Source organism: Pimephales promelas, chromosome 12 (genome assembly GCF_988280905.1).
Source record: "Pimephales promelas chromosome 12, fPimPro1.hap1.1, whole genome shotgun sequence".
Classification (NCBI taxonomy): Eukaryota; Metazoa; Chordata; class Actinopteri; order Cypriniformes; family Leuciscidae; genus Pimephales; species Pimephales promelas.
In genome coordinates, this window is record NC_142780.1 from 27,005,144 (window position 1) to 27,032,879 (window position 27,736).

The 27,736-nt window shown below is 35.1% G+C and overlaps 2 protein-coding genes across 4 annotated transcripts; one reads left to right on the forward strand and one right to left on the reverse strand.

Moving 5' to 3' along the window:
- The first annotated feature begins 30 nt into the window (after positions 1-30).
- decr1 (2,4-dienoyl-CoA reductase 1) lies at positions 31-8,910 on the forward strand. The gene is made up of 10 exons (XM_039679721.2): positions 31-245; positions 3,265-3,437; positions 3,747-3,804; positions 3,895-3,981; positions 4,053-4,200; positions 6,124-6,223; positions 7,677-7,749; positions 7,983-8,129; positions 8,458-8,520; positions 8,624-8,910. Exons 1-10 carry the CDS (start codon positions 177-179, stop codon positions 8,681-8,683), a joined length of 978 nt encoding a protein of 325 aa, XP_039535655.2. The 5' UTR covers positions 31-176; the 3' UTR covers positions 8,684-8,910.
- A 2,835-nt stretch (positions 8,911-11,745) lies between these two features.
- Positions 11,746-27,069, reverse strand: calb1 (calbindin 1). Of its 3 annotated transcripts, XM_039680206.2 has the most exons (11): positions 26,909-27,069; positions 26,549-26,625; positions 20,872-20,946; positions 20,285-20,365; positions 18,006-18,062; positions 15,340-15,417; positions 15,208-15,263; positions 15,049-15,088; positions 14,912-14,965; positions 13,480-13,551; positions 11,746-12,497 (listed from the first exon to the last, which is right to left on the reverse strand). In XM_039680206.2, the coding sequence occupies exons 1-11, from the start codon at positions 26,985-26,987 to the stop codon at positions 12,384-12,386; spliced, it is 783 nt and encodes a 260-aa protein (XP_039536140.2). In that variant the 5' UTR covers positions 26,988-27,069; the 3' UTR covers positions 11,746-12,383. The 3 variants fall into 3 exon arrangements, with proteins under 3 accessions (XP_039536140.2, XP_039536141.2, XP_039536142.2); XM_039680207.2 differs by lacking the exons at positions 26,549-26,625; positions 26,909-27,069 and adding an exon at positions 21,054-21,430; XM_039680208.2 differs by lacking the exons at positions 26,549-26,625; positions 26,909-27,069 and adding an exon at positions 21,129-21,429.
- Between the last annotated feature and the right edge of the window lie 667 nt (positions 27,070-27,736).

The following is a 27,736-nucleotide window of genomic DNA, read 5'->3' on the forward strand; positions in this document are numbered from 1 at the left end:
AACCGGAAGATATCATTCAGGATTTTAGGACTTTAGTTGTAGAGTCATTTCAATGCGTCAGAGGCATTACTGAGTCTGACTATGGTCTGACTTCACTAGTTTATTTGTATGCTTTTGACTTTGTTGCAACACGTATTCTCCCTCTAAATATATATATATATTTTTCTTTTGACGTTATGGCGCTGATCAGAGGACTGGCCTTGTTAAAAAGAGTAACTCCAAACAAGTGTTTCACACCAGCACGAGTAAGAATTTTATTTAGTTATGTATACATTTTGCATTTTGGTAAATTCAAATTTAAATAGCTTGTGCACACTGAATGTAAAAATCATGCCTTTCTTACATAATTAAGGCTACATTCGAGACATGTTGCATTAATTATAATGTATATTTCCTTAAATGCATAGCTTAAAGTCCCCGTGAAATCAAAATTGAACCTATTTACTTTGTTAGCGCATATTACTAGTCTTGTGGTGAACAATTAATCCGTGCAAGTAAAAATATATTTAAAAAATGTTTTACCTTCGTAATCTTTAATCAAAATCTGAAAAGTTACTTCCGGTCTGGAACGGTTTCTTTTTCTGATGACGTAGGTTTCACAACTTGGGTGGGGAAACGCTTAACCACTCCCCTTAAACCGTTAGTTTGCTATGAGCGAGAGATGGAGAGGAGGAGCGCTAGAGTAAAACCCTGCCCTCTGTTCAATATTCCGTTTCACTTGGAAATACGTCACAGCACTGGAGAAAAATCTTTTGCAACTTCCGGTTCACGGGGACTTTAAGCATTGGCTGCGTTCCAAACCGCATACTCAATGAGTAGGTACTTAATTTCAATAAGTACTTACTCTTCGAGCGCTAAAAGAGTAGGTACTTTATAGCCAAATCTCGTTGAGTATGAATGCGAACCGGACATCTGCCATGTTGACGTTATCATGTGACCTTCTACGCGTTATCAGAAGCGCAACACCTTCATGCAATAAAAAAAATATGAACGATACGTTTAATTAATCTACCTATAAATATCTTGATATTGATGAAACTTGCTCATTTTGTTGTGGTATTGTTGAAGAAACAGCTGCCTATTTATTTTGTGAATACATTTAGGGTTGATTTAAGTTGTTATATTTTAAACCCTACTAATGTGAACAACAGTGTTATTCTAACGATATTTTTTTTTATTAAGAAACCCCAAAATCATCATCTCTTGATTATGTTGTTAATTTCTTTATTTTATACCCAAAAAGTTTCTCCTCTTTTTCTTCATGAATTTACCTCGTTTCATCCCTCAGATATAACAACAACTTTTTTTATGTATTATAAAGAACTATAGGCTAATGAAGATATTTAGCCTTTTTTATTGTTCTTATTTCCTGTGTATAAATATAATTTTATGTCATATTATGATGTACACAAACCAATGATCTTTATATTTTCTGTTTTGTCACTATGATTGTTACATAAACTATAGTATCTTTCCATGATCTTGCATATAATAAGTTTAAATTATATGAGCGACAGGTGCTCTAACACTTCATAACATCAGTAACTTCACAGCACAACCTAGAACAGCGTTTGTAATGTGTGCACAAAGGAGACGGGCAGCTGCTTGAAGATCTCTTTTGGAGAAAACTGTTGATTTTATACTCAAAAAATAAGTATCACTGCTTAAAAAATTAATATTACCTCAGAATGAATTTCATTGTTAGCCCACCCCAAAACTTAAACAAAATAATAATATTAAATGCTGACCAATACTTGTATAACTTTTTATATACTAAAAATATAATTTAATAAAACAAGCAAAATGTAATTTGTTTTGTAATATGACAGTAATGCATGAATTCATTTATATTGCTAAATGCAGTGAAACATCTCAATTGTCAGTCAATCGATGAATTAATGCATAAATTAATTACATTTTATATACTGACAACAATAAGAAACATGAATAAATGAGTAAAAGAACAAATAAAAGTAACCATCACAATAAACAAATGCATATACAAGTCAACACATGAAACAGCTTTATTCAAACTACAAGCATGTATTTACAGGCACTGAACCCCAAACCCTACTGCCGACTCAACACAACGGTTCCTATTCTTTGATGACAGCATTCAGCATCATGAGCCTCTCTCCACTGGATAAACACACGCGTGTTCTCCTGTCCCTGTAACATGCAGACAAGATTCACATTACGAGCTCAACACTGCATTTACATGCTGAGGTTGATGTGTTAACTCACTTTTAATCCAACTTAAATGTTCCTCAATATATCAACACCAATAAGGGACAAATTAAATATATATCATGTTTAGTTACTTTATAGATGTTTTTATTGACAGCACATAATTTGTCTAATGTAAGCAGTGTTGACAACAGAATTATCCTACATAATAGCACACACATGTATTTTTCATGTTGGGATGTGCTCACCTGCAATACTTATACAATATTTTCCTTCCTGATCTAAATAGACATTTTAAATAAGCGTATTTAAGATGTATGGTTATGTAAATACACGTTGGAAACGTAACTTTACGGTTACTGGAGCTCCCCTGTTAGCTATACATAATAAAACATGTGTTTACAGCAAAATCACAACTATACTATACTGTCTAACTCCTTTAGACGTTCAACAGTTAAAACTTTTACTCTATAGTAGTTTAACACATACGATTTAAACCGTATTTACTCACATTTGAAAACCCCCGCGTCGCTTATCTCCGCGATGTTGATATTGACGTATCATCTCTTCTTCTTCTTCTTCTTCTTCTGTGATTTTTATTGGCAGTTTGCAAGCTATGTGCATTGACGTATCCTCTCGCGTGGCCTCCTGGGATAGATGAGTATCATGAGTAGCCGTGGAAAAGCACTCAAAAATCTGGGCGGAAGCAGTAAGCCATCCGGGAACTTCTCGCCTACTCTTTTTATGAAAACTGATGTTTGGAACGTACTGCTTCCTTCACGTACTGTTTTCGCCTACTATATAGTAGGAAAGTAGGCATATTGGAACGCACTTAAGTCCGAATCTCGCGACAATTACTACGTCACCCAGGTAATTCTCGCCTACTCTTTTGGATTCATTCATACTTTTTTGCTCGCCTACTCTTTTTCCCATACTAAATAGTAGGGAAGTATGCGGTTTGGAACGCAGCCATTAAGTACTTTATACTTGCATTGTCCTTATGACCTTTCACCCAGTTTTGTTATTTATACTAGCTCATATTCCTGTCTGAATAAATAAAATGACTCTCTTTTACAGTTGTTTGGAAATGGTCCTCAAGCTAGATTCTTCCCACCTTCTGAAGGTGTTATGCTTCTCCCAGGAACTTTCAAAAACAAAGTGGCCTTTATCACTGGAGGAGGAACAGGACTAGGAAAAGCCATGACCACTGCTCTGTCTTCACTGGGAGCAGAGTGCATGATAGCTAGCAGGTTAGTATCCCTCTCATATGATCATCAAAAAAATATTAAACAGCACAACTGATTCCAACATTGATGTTTGACTTGAGTAATGCCTGCAGAACATTCAGCTTTGCCATTACATGAATAAATTACATCTTAAAATTACAACAGAAGCAACAATAATATTAACGATCACTGTTTTTACAGTAATTTTGTCATCTAGTTCCTAAATAATTGTTGGCACACCCTGCAAGCAAATCCAAAAGCTTAAATCGTGTTGAATGTGAATGATTATTCATGTTAAAATAGTCGAGTTAAGTCTCCGATTGTCACTCCCAGAAATCTTGATGTTTTGAAGAAAACAGCAGAGGAAATCTCACAACAGACAAAAAACAAGGTACCTCTCACATCTAATCACATTGCCATGTTTTTGGTGAAGAACTTGTTTTCATCCTCCTAGAGTTTGATAAATGTGTTGATGTTTCAGGTCCATGCCGTCCAGTGTAATGTTAGAGACCCTGCTTCAGTCGAGGCTGCTGTTGACCAGCTTGTGAATGATGTCGGCCTGCCTGATGTAGGTTTAGATCTCCATCTTAACAGCAGTGATAGAATAGATTCCACACAAAACTCCTTCTGTTTTTCCAGGTGGTGATAAACAATGCAGCTGGAAACTTCATCTCTCCTTCAGAGAAGCTTTCTCCCAATGCCTGGAGAACCATCACTGACATAGTGTTGAACGGCACTGCCTATGTCACGCTGGACATCGGGAAACGCCTCATCAAAGCTGAGAAAGGTGATTAGCAAAGTAGTTGTAGGGTAATTCAACTTTTAATCATGATAAAAAGATCTGCTTATATTTAGCACCCTGAGTGTGTCGGAATGGCTGCTGCTTTTGTATAGTTTGTGCTAAATTGGCAGCTCCAGGGGTAACGAAACTAGCATGTTTAAACCTTTATTAAACAATTTATTAAGGAATTTATACCTGTTTATGATACTACTCTGTACACTGGTTTGGACAAATGAATGTATGGATCAGCTGCGGGCGCCGTCTTCTGGTGAAGCGTGGGAATTTATTCTGAATGGACCTCACAGTGCATTATGGGTGTCAGTATTATGTGTTTGAATGAGTGCGCTCGATAATGTCCGCTATGGTTTCAGACACCACTACAAATGGCTGTCCCCTCGGATTTTGGACATAGCCTATGATGACCATGGTTGGAACCACTGTAGTTTGCAATGGTGTTACAAACAGTAGAGTATGGTGCTTGATTCCCAGGGAGTGAGTGAAATGGATAAAAGCTTCTGCCAAATGCATAAATGTATGGTTATTGGTTAGCTGGAGGTTGTTGATTTGGAGTACATAACCACCACTAGAGGGCAGTAAAAGCAAATAAATCCTACAGACTGCTCAAAAAGCATTGATAATCTGTAGCCTACTATTTATTATTATCTGTGATGACTGACAGCATGATGTCACAGATTATGTCAATAAATGGAGAACCCTGAACATTTCTTAATTTTAATAGGTAGTGTAAAATTATTATTATTTTAAGAAATTGATACTTTTATTAAGCAAGGATGCATTTGGGTTATACAAATTGAAAGTAAAGACATTTATAACATTAAAAAATATTCATATTTGAAATAAATGTTGTTCTTTTGAATAACATGACACTTGTGTAATGACTGCTGAAAATTCAGCTTTGCCATCACAGGAATAAATTGCATTTTAAAATAGAATAAAATATAAAACAGTTATTTTTATTTCGTAATAATATTTTACAATTAAACGCTGTACTGTATTTTTTACTGTCATTTTTATTAAAAATGCATCCTTGGTGAGCATAAGACACACAAATTATTAAAAAATCTCTCTGAACACAAACTTTTTATTCTGTAAGTTACATTGTGGCCAATTATGTTATAGTGTGAGGAATTGAAATGTGGAAAACTTTACAGCATCACATCTTGTGACTAAGTTGTCCAGATAATCCACATTTGTCTTCTGCATGAGTTTTCTTTTGAGTTTGCCTGTGGCTTCTTCCAGATCCCATGAACAATGCTTTTTGGAAAGTGGCATAACAAAGTTGTCAAAATGTGGGATTTGTTTTGCTAATCGAGCTTGTTTTTGTAATGGGCTAATTTATGTGCATTCATGCCGCTTTCTGCTCTCTTTGTTTTCCGTGAAGATAACAGCTTCTGGCTGGGACCAGTACACTCCAGCATAATTATTCATGTGTAAATTAAGACATCATTAGTCTTTATAGTACATTTACTATATTTTCCAACGATAAGACCCAAGTGTGTGTATGTGGTTAAAATGACAACTAGCAAGATGAGATCATTCCATTTCATTGCCTCAGTCATATGTGTGTGTTTGTTGTGTGTATTTGTTGAATGAGCTGCTCAGATTCACACATCCAGCCTCTCACCTGATTATTCTGACCTCTTTCTGCTTCCTTGAACATGGTGATTACAGACTGTTCAATTACTCCATTAAGTGCAGAGATAATATTATGTTGCTGATAACAAGTCTGACCTTCAAGACTTTGTGCATTTTCATGCTGATTTAAAACAAAGATTAGATTCTTGATGCACATAGAACTATTATAAACTCTTTTTACTGTTTTGATGTCACAGGTGATCTGCAGCCTATAGATTGATCTCATTTAAAGCACCAGAAACTGATCATTTTGTTGAATTTATTTGTTGAAAGGTGCTGCTTTTCTGGCCATCACCACAATCTACGCTGAGAGTGGCTCAGGATTTGTTGTGCCAAGTGCTGCGGCTAAAGCTGGAGTGGAGAAGCTGTGCACGTATGTACTCCGTTACACTACAGACACGTTTTTAGGTAGTTCACCTCCTGGGAGGTCCTCCTGTCAAATGCCTTTCTAATAATCTTCCTGAAGGGCTGCATATGTTATCATAATGAAGGTGCAGTGGCTATGTTTCATTTACATTTTAATTGTAAGAGGGGGATCTTGATCCTATGTGTAAAATATGCTGGAAATGCAATAGAGAGAGGTGGACAACACAGAGATCAGTAGCTTATTAATAATATCATATCTGCTTAAATGTTTAGTTCAATGACAGGATTTACTTCAAATAAAACTTTTTTTCTTTTTTTTTTTTTTTTTTTTTTTTTACTTTTTTGAAGGCTGGAATGAGGAGCTCAATTAAATCCAAGCATATCTCATTTTAGGATGATACTGCACATAGTGTAAGCACCATGATATTTATTTTATATATCATGCTTTTTAACAGATATAATCTTGATTCCATTAAAAAGTTGTTTGTCTGAATCAGTTGAATACAAATAAATCATTAAAAATGATCAGAACAATGATTTGAGTGGAAAAAAGTTTCTATTAAAAAAAACAAGATTTTTTCTTTGCATTTGGTTTGATTAGTGAGCTCTAAATACTTCAGAATCTTAAATATTTTTTAAATTAATATATTCTTACTTAATATTATTTCTTAAATATTGCATTATTATTGTTATTATTATTTTTTTAAGAATTTCTTAATCTTACAAATATTGAATTTGTAGTGATTTCAGACACTGCATTATTGTATACAGGATTTAGACCCTACAAAAATAATTTTTGCTGATTGCTAACTTACTGATTGTCTGATTTGACAAATTTTGATTGATTTGTGTTATATACCTTCTTTACATGAGATCAACTTAAAATAAAAGCCATTTGATTGCATTTTCCTTTGCTTTACTTTGAGCTGCCATGTTTGCTAGTGCTTACACTAGTGCTGTGTGATAAACCTAATGGAAAAAGGTCTGTCTCAGGGAGATATTTTCACTAGAAGCACTAGTGGCCATGTATGATAGATAGAATGAACAGATGTCCCCAAAAGGTGGGCCGAATTTAAAATAAATCAGATAGGGATGCACAATATATCGGCCACCACTTGTATCAGCCGAAAATGTTCAATAAGAAAATTTGGCCGATATATTAAAGGCAATAAATAATGGATTTCCTTCAGCTGAGACACTTGAGATGCACACTGTTGGCCATGATGGTTTTTAAAATGCTTAAAATATGATTGAAATCACTTCAGAAAAGGAAAATGCATTTGTGTGCTTGAGATGGCTTTTGTTTTTGTAATTAAAAAATTAAACAAGGTTCTCAAAAATGAAATAAAAATGTGTATATAGATGTATTGGCCAACGTTTTGGTTATGACCTTTCAAAAGTAAAGAATTATCGGTCAAAATGTTCATTCCTAAAACAGAGCTGATTGTATCTACCTACAGGTCTCTGACTGCTGAGTGGGGCAGATATGGCATGAGATTTAATGTTATTCAACCAGGCCCAATCAAAACCAAGGTAAAGTGCATGTTTTAAGTTGTTCTTCTCTGAACATGTTGTCCATCCTTTGTTGTGTAGAGTATATTTGTTAATGCTTTCTGGTTGGATCTTTTCAATGAAAACCAGTCTGAAAACCAGACTGATTCAGTTCTCTAGTTCAACTCAATGACTCAATCCAGTTTGGATCATTTTTATCTTTAAAGCTTTAGTTTTCCAAAAATTATAATAACTCTCGCAGTATCTTTCTGAAGGGTGCATTTAGCAGACTGGATCCCACTGGCCTGTTAGAGAAGTCGCTAATAGAAAAGATACCCGTGGGTCGTCTGGGCACTCCTGGAGAGATCGCCAACCTTGCCACTTACCTCTGCAGCGACTACGCCAGCTGGGTATCAGGAGCGGTGAGTTCGATGACCTTGCGTGAAAAGTGCTTCGCCTCTCTGGGCAAGAGCTCACCTAGAGTCTTCCCCACAGGGCCTCTCCATTTACAGCCAAACGGAGACAAGGGCACAAACTACTCTTTACTTTCACTTTGTGATGGATTGCAGAGGACATTTTGTGAAGAATTAGGGGGGGGGGAAGTAGTGCTCCAGAGATCAATATGAAATTATATAGTCCGGCGCATTACAGTAATGGCTCTAGTTATAAAGCTGAGGAGCCCTGACAGGGAAGCTAGTATGTTTTTCACAGTGAAAGACAAATTTCCAGCTTTAACAGCTCTGTCCTTAGATCATTCGAATGGATGGTGGTGAATATGTCTCCAATGCTGGCGAGTTCAATGGTCTGAAGGAGGTGATTTTTTTTTTTTCTCAATCAAACTAAATCAATTGGATATTTACACTGGGGAGTTTTCATTACTTTATTTATTATATGTTTACCTTGTTTTATTTGCCAGGTCACAAAGGAGCAGTGGGCCATGATGGAATCAATGATCAGAAGCACAAAGGGATCGTAAACCTCTAAAACCACAGAAATTCAGCACTAATGACTCTCATTGTGTAACAGAGGATCAATTGAAATATGGTTTGTAGACAGTATAAATTGAGACTTAAGTTGTCTTGGCACGTACAAATATCCATTCTGCGACACATTTATCACCTTGAGGGCTGTAAGGAATTGTTGTTTGGAGTATTATTAGTATGGAGACCCATATTGAATTAAAAATGTGTGGACGTTTTGACATTTATGCCTTAACAATCCATTGTAACAATGGCATTTACATTCTGTTGGCTGTAAACATGTAGGTTACATATTTAGCCTGCATGCTGCCCCAGTGCCCTTGTATAGAGTGCCGAAGTTACGACGTCACTCTGTAGGCCAAAACGCGGAAGCTAGTTAGCATTTTAGCACTACGGTTCTCTCGCTCTAAAGCCTATGGGATTTTTGAATGGGTTTTTGCTAAATCGCCTGAAATAAAGTCTGTGGTGAACAAAACCTCTAAATATTTTCACGTTTTGATCTATGACATAGAACACACAGTTATAACCTGCTTATGGTTTTTTAAACTTTATTGTGTCTGATTGTGTTTTTTAAAATCTTTATTATATAGGCTTCAAAATTTATAAATTTTGGATTAACTTGTAAAGATTATCTTGCTAGACAAAACGTGTAAGGGTCACAACCCTTTGTTAAACACAGATCTTATTTTTTGCGATTTTCCAAAAGTCTATGGGGAAAATGCATTGCTTTTCGACCAAGGGAACCCATGTGCCGCTAGCTTCCGAGTTGTTCTACAAAGTGACGTCATCCCTGCGACTTAAACAGAATATTAGATTCCTACAAATATAATGTTTAAAAGAATGCATAAAGTCAACCTAAACTTGAACAAAAGATATGAAATCTTACAACAACTTTCAACTGCCTTATAATGTAATGACCAAGTACAAATTAAAAGTTTGGTGTACACTAAAATAATTTCAATGCATGAAACAAGGTAGTCAAAAATAGAATAAATTCTGCATTGTTTCTTGCTTTATTCTTGGTTAAATACAAATTAGTGGATAAATAACTGAGGAAATTGCATTTCAGAGCTTTAATTACTTTGTATCTCTAGAGGGTTTTTTTAATCTTTGAAAGTGATTTTTTTTTATTAGGTTTCATTGAAATGCCCACCAAGGAGTCTCCATATAATTTTTTTATTCATTTTAGTAGTTCCATATTATATTATATTACTGCTTGTGGTCTTTTTTGATGGGCTCTTGACAGCATCTGAGAGTGCAGTACACACACACACACAAAACAAAACAGGTGTGGTACCCTTATGGAAACCTGCATCATTTCTTGTTGACCTGCCCTTGTTTATAGTACATTATAATGCTTGTGTAATACAGATAATCATATACGAATCACTGTTCATTGAATGCTATACCTTTATTTTTATAAATATAAACAATCTTTACAAACTAACATTCAAAAGTTTGAGGTCCGCAATCTCATGTTCACCAAGGCAGCATTTATTTATTAATTTTAAGCTTTTCTTTTCAGCATTTTTTTTTAAATCTAATTTATTCCTTTGACAAAGCTGAATTTTGTGTGTGTGTGTGAGTGTCACATGATCCTTCAGAAATCATTCTAATATCCTGATTTGTGCAGAAGAAACATTTCTTCTTATCACAGTTGAAAACAGTTGTGCTGCTTACATTTTTTGTTGAAACTCATACTTTTTGTCAGTAGTTGATGAATAGAAAGTTAAAAAAAAATCATTTATTTAAAATAGAAATATTTTGTAACAATGTAAATGCATTTTCTGTCTCTTTAATGCATCCTTGCTTCCTAAAATGAATAATTTCTTTAAAGAAACTTATTGAACCAAACTTTTGAAAGGTAGTGTAGTTTATTTAATAAATTATATAATATATGTATTTTTAAAATAGTATTATACATTTTAATAAATGTATTTGGATTTAATTGATTTATATTTCAGTTTTAGTCCTCAATGCCCAGGTTTCACAGATTCACAGAAGGATTAAGCCTTAGTTCAATTAGGGTTTAGGGCTTTTATAAACGTGCCTTAGAAAAAAAAAACATTACTGATATGCTTCTCGAGACAAAACAATGGAACTGATATATTTTAAGATGCGTCAATGAAAGTTTCTGTCAGTAAAAAGGCACAAACATGCATTCTTAAATCTTGTCTGTGAAACCGGGGTACATGTCCTCGAAGTCATCAGTGCTGAATATCAGTTAGCCTCAATGTGACACTTTCAGGGCAGCCTAAATCACTAACTGGCAGGGTGATAAAATAGCTCATAAATTGGCATTGGAAATCTGGTATCAAAACAATTTTCCGGCTACAGCGCTGGAGAGAGAAAAGCATTTCTCTCGAATGCAATTCATTCTTGGTGTTCCAGTCCAAAGGTGTTTAATCGAAAATTCCAACCATAAAAACTTGAGATAGATGTGAGAAAATATGTAAATCAAATGTGTTTTCAATATGCGGCTATCCTAGATGATTTAGTTCAGTCAAGCTATAAAAGTTCCAACTAAACAAAGGTTTAGAGTCTGAGTGTTTCTGTTTGGTCACAATGACAGAAGTTGTATGTCTTGCAGTGTCCGCTTTGAGAAGGTCAACTGTTCAATTATAAGATAAGATCATGATCTTTTTAAACTTTAAATGGAGAGGGAAACTTTACTGAGAATTGTTTTGTGCTTTTGCCAGAACTCCCCAACACCAGCTTTATTTTCATGTACTATTTCAAACCAGGCATTCCATTTTATGATTTTATTTAATGAACAAACTAACATTTGCATGTTGAATATGTTGGACCAACCCACACAATGATCCTCGTGAGATCTTACTCATTTTGACCCAAACCTAACTTACTTTCAACTCTGGAATATATATAGAAGAATGTTTTAACTGTTTTTGTCCATAAAATGAAATTGAAATGGGGTCCAAACAACATTGGACCCCATTGACTTTCATTGCATGGGGGAAAACTTTTCCACAGATGAAAGGCTTCAATATTAAGCTGATTTCTAGGGAGTGAGGGATGTATGAGACACAACCGGATACAATTAGTCATTCAATAAGTTTAATATCTTCTTACACAGTGTCTGTGGTGTTCAGCATAGAGGAGCATGTCATTCTTTACAGTGCAAAATCTAACATTAAAGACAGGTCTGGGGCGATGCATTACGTTCGGCATGTGCTTGCAGTCAAAAATACCCCACTAGCAGGGCCTGCCATCAGCTACAATATAAACATGCATCGCAAAAGTATATTTTGTAGCCTTTTTGAGTTTTACATAGATCCCACCAACAGTTTCATCAGCATTCCTTGAGGACGTTATTGCTTTTGCCTATGATAGTGTTAGATAAATCAATACTTATATTTGCAGAATAGGTGTTGGTGAATATTTTGGATTTTAAAATCATTATGGGAATTTGGTAGCTTTCGGGTTTCCTTGTGTTGAGAGAAATGTAGCGTTCATCTATGAAGTGCGGGTTGTATTGTAAGTGTGTCATTGTTAAAAAAATCTGTACATTTAGAAACAGTATAGAAACAACAAGTTGAAAAGTATGTGCCACTGGTTGCTTGTCTACATGAAATCCATGTTCAAAATGAAGGAACGTAAGAAGGTTCTAGCTACATTACGCATCACAGGTGAGCTGAGGACGAGGTTCTGAGATGGTGCGAGGACGGATGGAGGCGTTCACATCTCCTCTGCGCACAACACCAGCGCTAACTCTGTTCTGTAGAGCTTGCCTCCGTCAGACAGAGCCATGATGGCGCTTTTATATGTCGGGATTTTGTTGACTTCTAGAACCTGTCAAGAGATCATTTTATTGTCTGTCAGTGTGGCATTAGACGTTCAGTTTTCATGAGTCTGAGAGGCTTTGTTCAGACATGCAGAAAATACATTTGATCTAATTAAAATGGGTGGGATACATTTGAAAAATATTGTAAATTAATTTACTTAATTAAAAAACAGATATTACAACATTTCTGCGCTGAAGACTGGCGTAATGGCTAATACAATTTTTAAATATATTAAATTTTTTATTTAATCAAATAAATACCAAATATTAAAATTAAAATGTCTTAATGACTCCAGACTATAATCGGCAGCAAATACATTTAAAAATGAGTTCACTACGAAATCTAAGGGGACAAGAAAAAGTAGTAAACTACAAATATGTGTTATTTTTTGTTATTAGCTTAACAATATTCACCTTTAAAATGTAATCTTTCTCTTCCAGGGAAATAGACAAAAAATACTGATGACATCCTACACTACACAGATTTTTATCAAATAAGACGCTCTCTAGAATGGAAAGTCCTTCTCCATGTCCACCAGCAACCAACTACCAAGTCGCTAATCATGGCTCACAGAAGCGTAAATAAAGCCTGTTGGCTATTTATTCAAACTTCCTGTTTTAACAGGAAATACATTGACACGAGAAAGAAAACATTCAAAACTTGCGGAATGCATGGAGTGCATGTGCTATGAAAAGTGGTTTTCTTAGGGCTGAACTTATACTGAACCCAAACTATTCCTTTTTTTTTCAATTGAAAGTTGTGTATCACAGTAGTTTTCTCCCTTACATAGTGTAAAGTTTCTCTGTCCTGCTCTAAAGTGAAGAATTTGTATGCAACCCACGTGTGGCAGCAGAAGATTAGATTTCTGACTAGTATTATCATTTATGAGTCTGCTTGAAGAAATTTGTTTGTGCCCATCATGGGCTTCAACTGAGATCCAGAATACATCAACAGATCTCAGCAGATTAGCCTGGTTTTTAGATGCGTACCTTGCTGTTCTTCTCACAAAGGTCTTTGAGGAGGGCGTCAAGCTCATTTTCGTCCATGTAACCGTTCCTGTCCTGCGAGAGGTAGCAAGCATAGTGAACATTAACAAGCAAAGATGTGTGACAGCCACTGAGGAAACTCAGCGTCATGCCACTTAACCATCATTTCCTGTATTCTCTATTCAGACATTAGGGATGCTTCATGAAACGTTCTCTAGGAAGAGATTGGAAATCGGGGCATTAAGGATCGGTTTTGCACAGAGTCAATGCAATGACATGCTGAGTCTTGGGCTGCACATTTGGTGCTCTGAAAAAATAATATCCAGAGAAAGTGGGCCAGTAACTTCCTTTAGAGGACTTGTAACATTTAAACGTCCTCGTGAAAAAGCTACTATATGTAATGGCTTTCATTTAAAGGAAAGGTTTCAAATAGAAAAGATTGGTCACCCCCAATCTTTTCTATTTACCGTCATGTCTTTCCAAATTCATATATATATATATTTATATATAATCACATGGACTTATGTGATTTCAAAAGATTGGATTATAGTGCACATACTTATAGATTTTCCTTAAAGTTGTGTGTGTGTGTGTACACATACACTTTTAATAATATATTTTAATAATAATAATTGAATTTTATATATAATTTTTTGCCCTCTCAATTCTTTAAAAAAATTCAACTTCTGTGTTGTACTAAAAAACAAAAACAATGTTAATGGTAAGTAAATGACAGAATTTTCCATCTAAAATTAACATCTTTATGACACTATACCATTTTAGGAGGCATCTAAAATTAAATGAAGAATAAGTCAGTGAAATAAGTCCATGTATCTCCATAATTTTCATAATGTGGCCTTTAATAAGCTGATGAAAGAACAAGCTAGTCTGTTGCATTGTCTCAGCGCAAACAGTATGTGGCCAAGTGGCCACATCTCTGCTAAATGCAGACCAGCAGTCGGTTTGTCTGTAATGAAATGCCTCAGAGATTTGAGCATATGCTGCCTCCTCTAATGCCGCATCATTGCACAGTCTTCTAATAGCCCAAAAATGGGTATGTGTGCATTTAAGCCAGTCTCTATGTGAGTTCGCAACCTGAACCTGCCAATCAATAAAGATCAAGGGTGCTGTCATCAGCAGTGAGGTATTTGCCCTATTCAGGGACACAGTAATACATTACAATTGAGCCCGGGCCAAAAGCTTCAATGGTGTTGGAGGTGCTATCCAGAAAGAGCACTGTCTTTGCATACTAATGACTGCTTTCCTCACGCCTCACGTACAATAGAAGACACTCTGGCTGATCTATGCATGCTTGGTAATGCAAAAAATCAACCAGTATTAAGTTTAGGGGTGAGTTATTTTAAGGTGGCCGGGCACAGAGTATTTTGATGATTACATTGTCAAAATGAATGACTGTTCAATACAAGAGACTTACCTGATCATATAACTCAAATATCTTGTTGAACTCTTTTCTGGCCATTTTTACTCCCTGAAGAAAAGATTTGTAGTTTTAGGTTTAAGGTGGGTATGGGTAAAACCAGAGCATTTATGGGTTAACTAATGCAGATTTACCTGAAATTTTAATAGAAAGTTTTCCTGGTCTGGTAACAGCCTGTTTAAAAAAAAAAAATTAAAAAAGAGAGAGGGAGAAAGAGATGCCATATTTCCATTTTTTGTGCAAAGTTAATAGCAAATTATAATTATTTATAAGAAATTTGCAAGTTCACTAACCGTGCCATTTCTGACAGACATAGTTTCCCATCTTTATTTGAATCAAACATTTTCAGCTGTAAAAAAATTAAAATAATTATTCCCTCAAAATACATATGTAGGCCTATTTGATGAGCTCTGTAGTTCACTTACCGTAGTCAGTGTGTACTCCTCTAATTTTTTCTCATCATATGGTTTTTTAGCCCTCTGCAGCAGATCTTTCAAAAAGTTCTGCAAAACATCAGATTGGATTATTTATAAAAGTTTGGCGACAGTAAAGATTTTTTTAATGAAATTTTATTCAGCAAGGAAGCATTAAATTGATAAAAAATTATAGTAAACACATTTATAATATTACAAAATATTTTTGTTTGTTTCAAATTCATGTTCTTTTGAACTAATTTACAATTCATAAGCTTTACTGTCAATTTTGAATTAAACAAATGCAGCCTGCATAAGAGACTGGATTCATACGAAAGTAACAATCCCATTCATTTTTTTTTTTTTTGGGGGGGGGGGGGGGGGGGGGATTGATTTTGTTAATCAAAGGTATATGCTTTTGTTGAAACCATCAGCCAGCAATTTTTCAACTTGTGACACTTCTATATTAGGGCTAAGAAAAATACACTATTTTAGTAATACTTAATTTTACAAATGTGAATAAAACATTGTAAAATAAGTAAAGGTATGATTTAAGTGGTTTCAGGTCCTAGTTGAAGTTCTGTCTTTTGTATGTGGGACTTTTATGTTTGGTGTAGAAATATCCTGTAGTTGGAAAAAGAGACTTTTACTTTGATAGGACGGCACCTTGTAAGAGGAAGGCCTTCTTTGGTGAAAAAATTCATTTATGGGTTAATTACCCATCGATGTTAAAGTGAAGACTTGAGGGTTTTTTGGGGGGGGGGTTTTTTGTATTTTTGCCAGTGCATCACATTTGGAGGATTATTATCGTTTTTCTGGACATTTGTGGTTCATTTCTGGGGCGTAAGGACTAAGGATTCATACATCAGGACAAGACACATGGACTATTTCAACAAGGACTCTGGGATAAGTGTTATTTTTCTTGATTTGACTGCTGTGTTATCAATATACTTTGTTGGGTAATCTGTTTATGCCATTCTTTGTCTGATTTCAAGCATTGATACAGTGTTCCCCTTACTCATTCATGCCTTGTGTGTGTCCTGAACTCTTAAGTGACAACTGGTTTACTTGAGTTGCAAGCCAAGTTTGTTACAAACTTATTTTCAAAATACTCATGTTCAGCAGCAGAACCCCTGTTATAAAAACTACAACACCCATTAAAGTGGTTAAATGCATAATCTTATAGTTGGTTGGTATATTTCATGTGTTAGACCTTATGTAGCATCGCCTCTTTTCAGCGCTGAGTTTGTTGTCTTTTGTCCAGTTTGTATTTCCACAGTGATCTTACGCATTAATGAATGAACTGCCCGTTTTATCTTCCCGATCTACTGAGATACGTTAAGACATTTGCTTTAAACATTAAAATGCCTGTGATAACTTTCGTTAACTCAACAATAAGTAAATCCACTTCACCAGCTTATTACTCTTGGACAGCAGTGCCATAGAGATATTCAGAGCTACAGCTGAAACTAAAGTTCAGAGACAATAGTCTAAAGATGGCTGCGCTCTTGTTTCTTTGGTGCAAAAGGTCTATAACTCTTGAACAGACTTACACATACTAACAATACTTATAGGGAAAAATGAGTGAAAAAAATCTTTGTAACCAAGTCTTCTGAAAAAAGTGCACTGTTGCACTGCTATGGAATATAACCAATTTTGACCAATCAGCATCAAGGGCCAGAACTATCTGTTTTATGTATAGTTGTGCTGTCTCCAAAATGCAACATATTCATATTTCACTAAGCTCTCAGCATTTCCTCTTCCTGTCGGAGGTCCATTAGTAGGTCCAAAAGCGGTCCAGTGTTAACAGATTGCACTCATCAAATCACTGACTGCAAATCTGGCAGATGTTCAAAGAAACCATTCCCCATTTTAATTTTAAATGCCAAAGTCCTCAGTGCTTGCTTTAAACAAGCCCCTTTGAGGGTTGCATATGGTTATTAATGTTGATCTGGAAATGAAATCTTTTGTTCCATTTGTTGTTGTACCCTCCAGTCCACATTCCCCTTAAGGGGTAATCCCACATTGCTAGGATTGACCTCATGAATCTGTCTCTTATACATTTTAAGAATGTACAAGTTGCCTTCTGAGATAATTTGCATCTTAAGGTCAGTTATATGTTGTTAATAGGTTTACACTTTGGTTGTCCTAACTGATAAGAGACAAGATTGTGAAGAGATACTTGGGTGTAATTGTACTTTAAGTATGCTGGTCAGCAAGTTTGTGTGCCAAGTGTCATAACTGTCTGCCAAACCTAAAAGATATTAACCCTCATTTCCATTTTTGAGATCCGAAGGCCAGTTTATTAGCCCAAATAACAAACTTTTAAGCATCTGGTTGATGTGATTTATTACTAAGCATATGAGCAGATTATAATGAATAGCTGCAATTCATTTTTTCTATTGTGACCACAGTACACTCCTGCTTATTTGGATTTTTTTTTTTTTTTTTTGCTCAGACAGAACCAGAAATGTTACCACTGGATAACAGTTACTTATTTGAAAAGTACATGTTTTTGGTCAAAGAGGGTTAAAGCTGTAATGGTGTCCTGGTTAGGTCAGAGCAACATATATTTTAGATGGAAAATAATAGTTTCAAGATTAAACTGAACTTGGTTAAATTCATCAACAGAGATACAGAGCACATATCATTTGAGTGGTTAAAGGTTTGCTTCTCACCTTAAGTTCATCGGATTCTATGTATCCACTGTGATCAGCGTCATAATTTCTCCAGGCCTGTCAGAGAAATGAATAACATCAGCTTCAGTGTTTACATTTAAATTGACACTTTTTAAAAGACATAATATTTACACTACCATTCAAAAGCTTGAGGTCAGTAAGATTTCGTAAAATATTTGAAAGAAGCCTCTTATATGCTAACCAAAGCTTATAATAGTTAAAAAAAAAAGTAATATTGTGAAAATGTCACGCTTGGTTGCAGAGAGTTGCACGAATACAAGAAAAAACAAAAACTTTCTTTTTGCACAAAAATCAGAAACTACAAGAGAACATTGATGATACGGAATAATGAAGCGGATTAACAGAGTGCTTACAGACAAGCAAGGAAACTAATGATTACTATTACTATTAATTTCTGTGATGGTGCTATAGTGCTTAAGAAATATTTCTTATTATTAAAAATATTGACAACAGTTTTTTGTGGAAACTTTAAAGCTATACTGTATGATTTTTACCCCCATCTAGCGGTGAAAAGGTATATGACCATCCAGTGAATTAGGGTTGCCGCGGTGAGGAAAATTTCCAACCGGTTAATCGACGTGTGACAACACCGGTAATCCCGGTGTCACCGTGGAGGGCAGGGCGGGGGGGTTAAATAGCTTTTAAATGCGTGCGCGTTATACTTTCACTTTCGAAATAAGCGTCAATTGCTTGAATGGACAAAAAAAACAACTCGCTGATAATAAAACTTTTATTTATAGACTTTTATTAGCATAACGAACGAATAAAAATAACCCCATGCATAGGCTGAAAAAAAGTGAAAATCGGCAAAATGTGGGCCCAAACAAATAAGAACCATAAAACGTTTATTAACGAATAAGAAAATAAAATAGGCCTAAATAAATTACACAAAGTTTAAATGAGATAAAACCAATTAAAAAGAGACGAATATAAAATAAAAACTTCAAAACGGACCTTAGCCTACATAAATGACATACTTTCACTTTCGAAATAAGCGTCAATTGCAATTCAGCGTCAATTGCTGGAATGGACAAAAAAAAAAAAAAAAAAAAAACAACTCGCTGACAATAAACTTTTATTTAGACAGCACTTTTATTAGAATAATAAACGAATAAAATATAGACAGAACTTTTATTAGCATAACGAACGAATAAAAATAACCCCATGCATAGGCTGAAAAAAGTGAAAATCGGCAAACTGTGGGCCCAAAAAAAATAAAACGTTTATTAACGAATAAGAAAACAAAATAGGCCTAAATAAATTAAACAAAGTTTAAATAAGATAAAACCAAATAAAAAGAGACGAATATAAAATAAAAACTTTAAAAAGGACCTTAGCCTACATAAATGACAGCACTCTAAAAAAAAGTAAAACACTATAAATTGGCATTTATTAACATTAATATATATTGGCCAAAATATTGCCAAACAGGCGCTTTTGCATTGCGTTTTGACACCAAATCTTCCGCCATTATCTTGCTTTTCTGTAATTTGACTCGTTCTCGTCTCCACACGTGCTAAATGGAATCCTGATGCTTGCTGATCTGTGACGTGACGGCACGCGTTGCGCAGTTCATTTTTAATTATAATGCTCTCTTCAGAACTAAATAATTGAAAATTATTATTTTTAATTAATTCAAATAAATATTTTAGCAAAAACGAATACTTTAAAAAAAAGTCAAGACATCGCGGTGTCACGGTGGGAAAGTGATGTCACCGGTGATGGGGCTTAAAACCGGTAACACCGTCAACACCGTCTATCGCGGCAAGCCTACAGTGAATATTAGTTTCTGTTCCTCTCAATTCCGATTTCGTTTTAACTCCTATGGTGGCCAATGTAGTCCAAGATTAACATGGCTTCCAGTTCGACCTCGTCCATGAGTGTTAACTCAAATGTAAATGCGAAAGGCGAAGCTTGAATTAACAAGTATGTCCCTATTTGGCTAATGTACATTCAAGATGGAGAAGCAACATGGCGACCGACGTTAGAAGCCCTTACCCGTATATATTATTCTTATTATATTCTTATTCTTATTCACTATAAACATATTTACTGCCACTTTTGATCAATTGAATGCATCCTTGCTGAATAAAAACATGAATTCCTTTAAAAATGTATCTTTTGAATGGTAGTGTAGTTTACCTAAATATATTCCTCTGTATATTTTTTTTAATTAAGCTCTAATTGTACTTTGTTGTACTTTAAGACATGCAATGGTATTATCTATTCATTCTATTCTATATAGATTTTAGAATCACCTCCATAAATTCTGCACAAGACTTCAGCTGTTGTCTGAAAAATAGCAAGAAGTTTTCCTCTGTGGGAAGAATTTGAACCAGCTGTGAAAGACGTAAAGAAAAAGTTTTTGATTAATGTAATGTGCATAAATTCCTAGCAAAAGACTAGTTGACAGTGTCATCTATGAAGGAAAAGGAATGTCAGTTTATGAAGAGTCAAAGGCTGCAGGATCAGAGATAACCACTGACAGCTGCACTGATTGGTGTAAATCCACATGCTTTCACCGTTTTGAACAGGTTACAGATTTGACAATGTGAACAAACAATTCTGTTTTTACAATTGATGTTTTAATGGTCAAATGTGGCTCACAATAATAAAAACGAACAAACATTTTTGATCTCCGGTAAATCAACACAGAGCAACGTTAAGCTCATACTGCAATGTCAACATGACAGACCTTTCTCATTTTTTTTGGAGCCGAATCATCACAGTCCGTGTCCGTGTCTGACAAACAATATTGCTGGCGTCACATATTTAAACAGTAAGATCTCATTAAATCATTCAAATTAAAAAAAATTAAAATAGCATACGTTTTTAGTTTCCTTACCTCAATGATACCTATTTTCCCATCAGCATTTTGCTCATATTTCTCTATAAAGGCCTTCATTTTGTCTGTTAGTTCCTGCAAAGAAAATGACAACTCAACAAGCAGGCATCCTAAAGAATAATTTCTGTAACTTTCATGCATTCTAACAACAACTACAGTTTGCTGCAAACTTCAGTGGTTACAATCAAGCTTCCGGCTGATACAATCCATTTCTTCTGCCTTCTAAAAGCCATTTATGTGTAAGAACAAATACACACAGACAGATGGGGTGTGCTGCTATCTTCAGCCCTCATTGCACAATGCTGATTGTGTTTTCATACTGATTTTGATACAGATGAGCGGAGTTCTCATTCCTCAAAAATGCCGGCCCAACTTGGCATAGGATGGAGAGTGGTGACTGTGCAAAAATCAGTAAAATAATGTGAAACACTTCAGTTCATTCACATGATGAGGTAATGGTTTTGATAAAAGTTAGGCCCCGCAGACTCGTTTGTTTCATCCTTATGATATGCCAATAAAATGCAAGTTATTTTTTAACTTTTGCCTGTTTACCAGAGTTATGATTTACAATAGATTCAGTGAAAATCAATAGTGCTGAGATAAAAAAAAAAAAAGCATATCCTCAAGCAGGCATTTTTGAAAGGGCATTCCACTGGTGTACTGCAGACTTTTAAATTAAGTGTATATTAAAATAAAATGTTCCTACTGCATTAGATATGCGATGTAGGTCTTTAAAAAAAATAGATGCGTATACTTAAATACATTTGTGTAAACAATAGCGGCCAAAACTGATGTCCAGCCAAAGAAAATTGAAATCTTTAACCTTTATTTAAATATTATTAAAAACGTGTTTGATTTTCTAAGAATACTCTGTAGTTCATTTTATTGTGGTAATTCAATGACGCATGCCAAACTGTGTGATCCTTTAAGACCAGGCGGTCAAAGAAATGAGAGAATCAGTAAAATATTAATAACTGATTATGTTGTAGTAAATGTCAGTTTGTATAGTAAAATGAAACCTGTTGTTGTTAATGATTTTGTCAGATAAATACTTTAATCAAGTTTAGTTTTTTATTCTTCCCTCATAAGTATATATACTACAGATTGTTTTAATTCAAATTGTAAAAATGTATTTTTTGAAGTTTATTTGCTTCTATTATAGTGTGAAATATTTGTCTTGCATTTTTTTATTGTTATTTGTCAGAAAATATGGCGACTTTTTAAAGACATTACACTGGTGACCCATAGTGTTGAATATAAACATTAGAATAACTGTTTGCTCATTTATTGGTTGGTTCATAATACAGTTTGTCACTTCTTACCTATACGAGCATTAATCTTTTTACTTCCAGCAATGCTTTTGTCAGGGCCATTTCTTGCTCTTTACCCATAAGCCTAACATTTCTGAACTGGTGATGGTATCTATAATGGCTAATGATTAATGAAGGTAGACTTGTGAAACTCTCCTCTATATTTAATACACAGAGGATTCCATGTAATTGGCTAAAGGGTCCATTGATTAGTTGCACACCCATCCTGAATTCCTTGTGCTCTTTGGTTTCATTGTGGAGAAGTGATCAACATGTTCATCCAAACATTTCTGCTTCATCTGATATGACAGTGAGGACAGTGAGGGATTGAAGAAAAATTAAAATGAAACAGTTTAGGTCTTGTTGTCCTCTTTCTGATTTGCAATTTTAGTAATGATAGTAATATTCGAGTAAATTTAACATGGGACCTGATATAAACCAGCTGCATCTTTTGTTTGCATTAAACAAGAATGGGGGGAAAAATCATTACATAATCTGTGTAAATTAATATGAGTCTACTAAAAAAAAAAAAAAAAAATCTCCTACATGTAATCCCAACTCGAGTGGTCTGAACAAGCAGTTTCATATTGAGAAATGTTGTTGATTTGTTCAGTGTTTGTCAGCTCCCAGCATGCATTTATGCATAAATAATGCAGTTAGTGATCAAGTATTGTTTTGCTGCTTGCTGTCTTTATGCTGCTGTTGCTAATGTTGTTTTTGTTCATCTATGTTAGTTATTTGTTGGGTGAGGTCATTTTTTACTCATTTGATGTTTGCAATTATTGTTGACTTGAGGCCCATGTCTGGAGTCTATAAATGCATGTTTAATAGGTCTTATTCAAAGAGTTTTAGGTGAGCAGACCTGAAGTAACGTAGGCATATGTGTAAGATTAAATGATACCTGAACACATAAACTGTCTAGAAATCTGAATAAATTAAATTGTTATATGCAGAGGCCCATGAGGGACATTTAGGGAGCACAGAAGCACAGCACAATATCATTAGAGGTGTGAAATGACCCACTGACTGCTTTTCCTCAGTCCTGTCACAGTCCATCACCTCCTCTTTACGCCTAATAGAGCCGTAACTCAACGACATAGGAATCTCAATAAAGCAAAGACACTGGACACCACTTCAGGGACAACATGGAGGACAAGAAAGTCACTGCTTTATATAATGTCAGACCAACTATTTGAATTCTCCAATTACAAAATACAGATGGTGGGATTGCTGAAACTCACTGCTGGTAACCTGAAGTGTAGGTTTGCACAAAGTGTCATACTGTGGTTCATAATGTAACTACATCATCAGGTTCAGCCTTTTTCACCATTCATGGCCATTTAAAATTAGGTTTTCTGTTCTCTAAATCCACAAATCTCCATCAACTGCAAGATGCTATCCTATCAATATGCACCAACATTTCTAAAGAATGCTTTGAGCACATTGTTGAATCAATGCCACGTAGAATTAAGGCAGTTCTGAAGGCGAAAGGGGGTCAAACACAGTATTATATGGTGAGTGTAGTTTAAAATCTGATCCCATAAGAAGCGACCTTTGAAATCAGCACTTAATTTTTATTTTCCATATAGTGAGTCTAGTTTAACTGTTAAATTGCTACATCCTCTGACCTTCATGATGGAAGACCTGGAAACTTCACATTTATTATAATGACATTCAATACAGTCATTTAATAACAGAGTATTCCGTATCTATTAAGTCATTCTTGGCCCTTATGAATGTTGTTTACTTTGCAATTTTAACATGTGCATTTTCCAGACAAGAACAAACCATCATTCATATACCAGTAATGAGTTTCATCCAAGGTCATTCCACTACATCAAGTCTGCACGCAGTTCCCTCCAATGAGGTTCTTTCATCTTTGTTTTCTACACACTGTGGATTGCTGTTCTTTATAGATAAGCATAACCAGCAGACTGCAACTACAGAAGTATTGTACAACAAACGCAAATGAGGATTTATCGTCTATGAAGCAAATGAGGGGAGGAGCCTGCAGCAGATGTGCATGGACACAGATGGGGAGACAGACTTACTCTAACGTGCTGACGGAGACAAACTGGGACAAAGTCTCTGTCCTCTATCAGAGCTTTTAACAGGTCTGTAACAAGCCACTCCATCATATGATACAAAGGAATTCATCATCATTTATTATAAATGCTAGACTGGAGACAATGTGTATGCCAATAAATTTGCAATATCTTCTATAAAATGGTCATAAATGTGACCCTGGATCACAAAACCAGTCACACAGGTCAAATTTTTGAAAATGAGCAGTATGCATCATCTGAAACTTGAATAAATAAGCTTTTCATTGTTATGGTTGGTTAGGACAATATTTGGCCGGGTTACAATATTTGAAAATCTGAGGGTGCAAAAAAATCGAAACATTAAGAAAATTGTCCATATATGTTAGTGATTTTGCTGCATCCACTCTCAAAAAAAAAAAAATATATATATATATATTTTTTTTTAATATGGTAGGAAATTTACAAAATATATTCATGGAACTTGATCTTTACTTAATAATTTTTTTGACCCATACAATGTATTTTTTTTGCTTTTGCCACAAATATACCCGTGAGACATGTGACTGGTTTTGTAATCCAGGGTCACATATTGTTCATTTTGATGATCGAAAATGAGATCCATTTAGATGGATTGTGACCATGACCAGCATCTCACACACCCTCATATAATGAACACCCTCATAGACTAATATAATATCATCTTGCTGGGTTGAAGGTCCCTGAAGTTATTTTTCACTGGTAATAAAGTTACTTAAAATAGAATAAAATTACTTTTATTATCTTGTTATTGTGTTTATTATCTATTATAAATAGATATTCATTATTGTTCAATATTCATTACTTCTTTCATATTTTCCTTTCATTTGTATACTTATGTTAATATGCATTTGTTTTAATGAGCATTTTATTATACTTGCATATTATTCTATTACACATTATTATTTGGACATCAGAGAACCTAAATTACAGAGACTCGAGATGGGCCCCCCAGGTTGGATGGTCCAAAATTTCAACCAATTCACAGGCAAACAGACAATTTTACACAATTAGCATATTTTATGTAATGTTATGTTTTTGCAAATTCTTAAACTTGTGCTCTCCACTATTTTTTTTTTCTGGGAAAAAAAAAGCTTTTTCAAACTTAAAAAGCTTATTACTGTTAGTCTAATTTACATGACATTTTGCTATGTATCATCATATTCTAAAACGTTGTAAAAAGATTATTTTCAAAGCAGTTTAAAGACACAAGCTAGTATATTTGGGTGTAGCCCATATTTACTTCTTAACATATATCTTCTAAATTCTAACATTCATGAAACTGGACTATCCAAAACCAGGATATTGCATGTGATTTTTTTTCTACTTATGGCCATAGGGGGAGATACAATTAAAAATAGATGTCTGCGAAGGTTTGATAGAGGTAAATTAATGACAAATGTCTAGACTCTATGTATAAATGAAACAAAGCCTTTTCAAATTGCACTAATTTGAGAAAAAAGAAAAAAGCGTTGCATTAACAGTGCTTGCATTTGAACACATTGTATTTTCAGGGCTTGCATTTTTGGGGGCTGAAATTCAACATTGTTTTTTAAGCATTGTATAGCAAGTAACTGCAGAAATAGCAGTAGATACCAATGCATCTCCATCTGGTGTTAGTCAGCCATACGCTAACTTTCATGCACTTTAGTCAAGGAAGTTAGCAATCTCTAATCAATCTGGTAGCTGCTTGCACATCAAACAGAATGGCCATCAAGAGCAATCCTATTTAAGCATATTAATGTGTGTGTGTGTGTGTGTGTGTGTGTGTGTGTGTGTGTGTGTGTGTGTGTGTGTGTGTGTGTGTGTGTGTGTGTGTGTGTGAGAGAGTGTTTGTGTGTGGGGGTGGGTGGGTGAGTGGGTGTACACGCAAACACACATATATTATTATAAATGTGAGGACACATTCAATTTCAGAATTTTCCAATGTCAGGGGATGTTATATTTGAAGAAGAAGAAAATAAAGCTATGCAAAATACAATCAAGATTTTATTTTTTATTTTAATACCCTTATTTAAAATTAGTCTATTTTTGTCAATATTTTGTCATTTTCTCCAGAAATTACTTTTTTTGCTTGGACCCCAATAATTGATGCTGGCAGCTAGATGTATTCATAGTTAGAATAATCATAGTCATTCATTCCTACTAAGTGTCATTGTAATTATTACGGTTGTTGTTATTATTATATTGCGTCAATATAATCAACCCTTCTTGGTGTGTCACATAAATCCCTGCCTTCTAAAATCACTATGCAGCAGTAGATTAAAAAAAAACAGTTTGGCTTACCAGTCCTGCTTGTTTTCGTGCTTGTTGAAGTTCTTTAATAAAATTCTGCAACTCCTTCCCCTCGATATATCCATTACCTGAGAGCATTTACACCCCAAATCAATGACACAACACAGTTTCAATTCAGATGAGCTTTCATCAGTCAGTCAGCCAAAAAGTATATTTCAAAACCATCTGAAAAGACTAACGGTATACCACACAGGTTAATGCATGTCAGATAGGTAAGATAATTTAGACAAATAATTACAACCAAACTTTTGGAAACCAGTTGCAAAGCAGGTGGCAAGAATAATCCCATTTTTTTTTCTTCCCCAAAAATGTTTCAGTTCATAAAATCCACAAAATAAGGAAAGAAATTACCATCGTTGTCATAATGATGGAAAATATCCAGGAACTGGGAAGCTGAGATCTCTACTCCTTGCAGGTACGCGTTTGCCATGTTCTCTCCGTGTATCAGGCGCTGATGCTGAGACCGATGCTGTGAGAATGGCTCTCTGATGTCTCCAGTATTTAAGTGAAGTTCATCCCTCCCCTCCCCGCGGATGATGGCAAACCCCCAGCGCACCTCTTTCTCCGCACACCGCAGGTAGCGCGCATATGCTGAGCTACACAGATGTGAGACGCATTTCAATCAGGACTTCATGGCGCGGATGTCACATACTCTAACAGAGCACACTGACACTAATAAAACTCAAAATATGAACTGTGGAGAATCTGGCAACAAAAATAACAATCTGACAATACATTCGCGTAACTTACTCTCAGTCCCATCGACTAGCCTACTTTTGGGAGGGTAAAGGTCTTTTAGGCCTATTTTCTCCAAACATTTTATAACAATGTTTTCTAGCGTAATCAGAGCGCGTACTTTCTTACGTCCAAAACAGATAAAGGCCAACGGCCGGGTAATTAATTCGTTTACCAAAAATGAATACTCACCCATGTCGTTCAAAACCTTTCCTTCATCTTCGCCAGAACACAAATTAAGTGACATGAACTAATAGTGCGTTAAGTAATGTCGAAAAGTTCGTATACGAGTTGATCGCGTATGAACGACACCACAAGTCCTAAATCCGAACGAGAGGGCCAGATCTTGACGAGTTGGGGCGAGGTGTCAGTCAGTGAAAAATGTTGAGGAATTCAATATAATATAGGCTATATAGCAGTGATATTGTCAAGCTTTTTATTTAC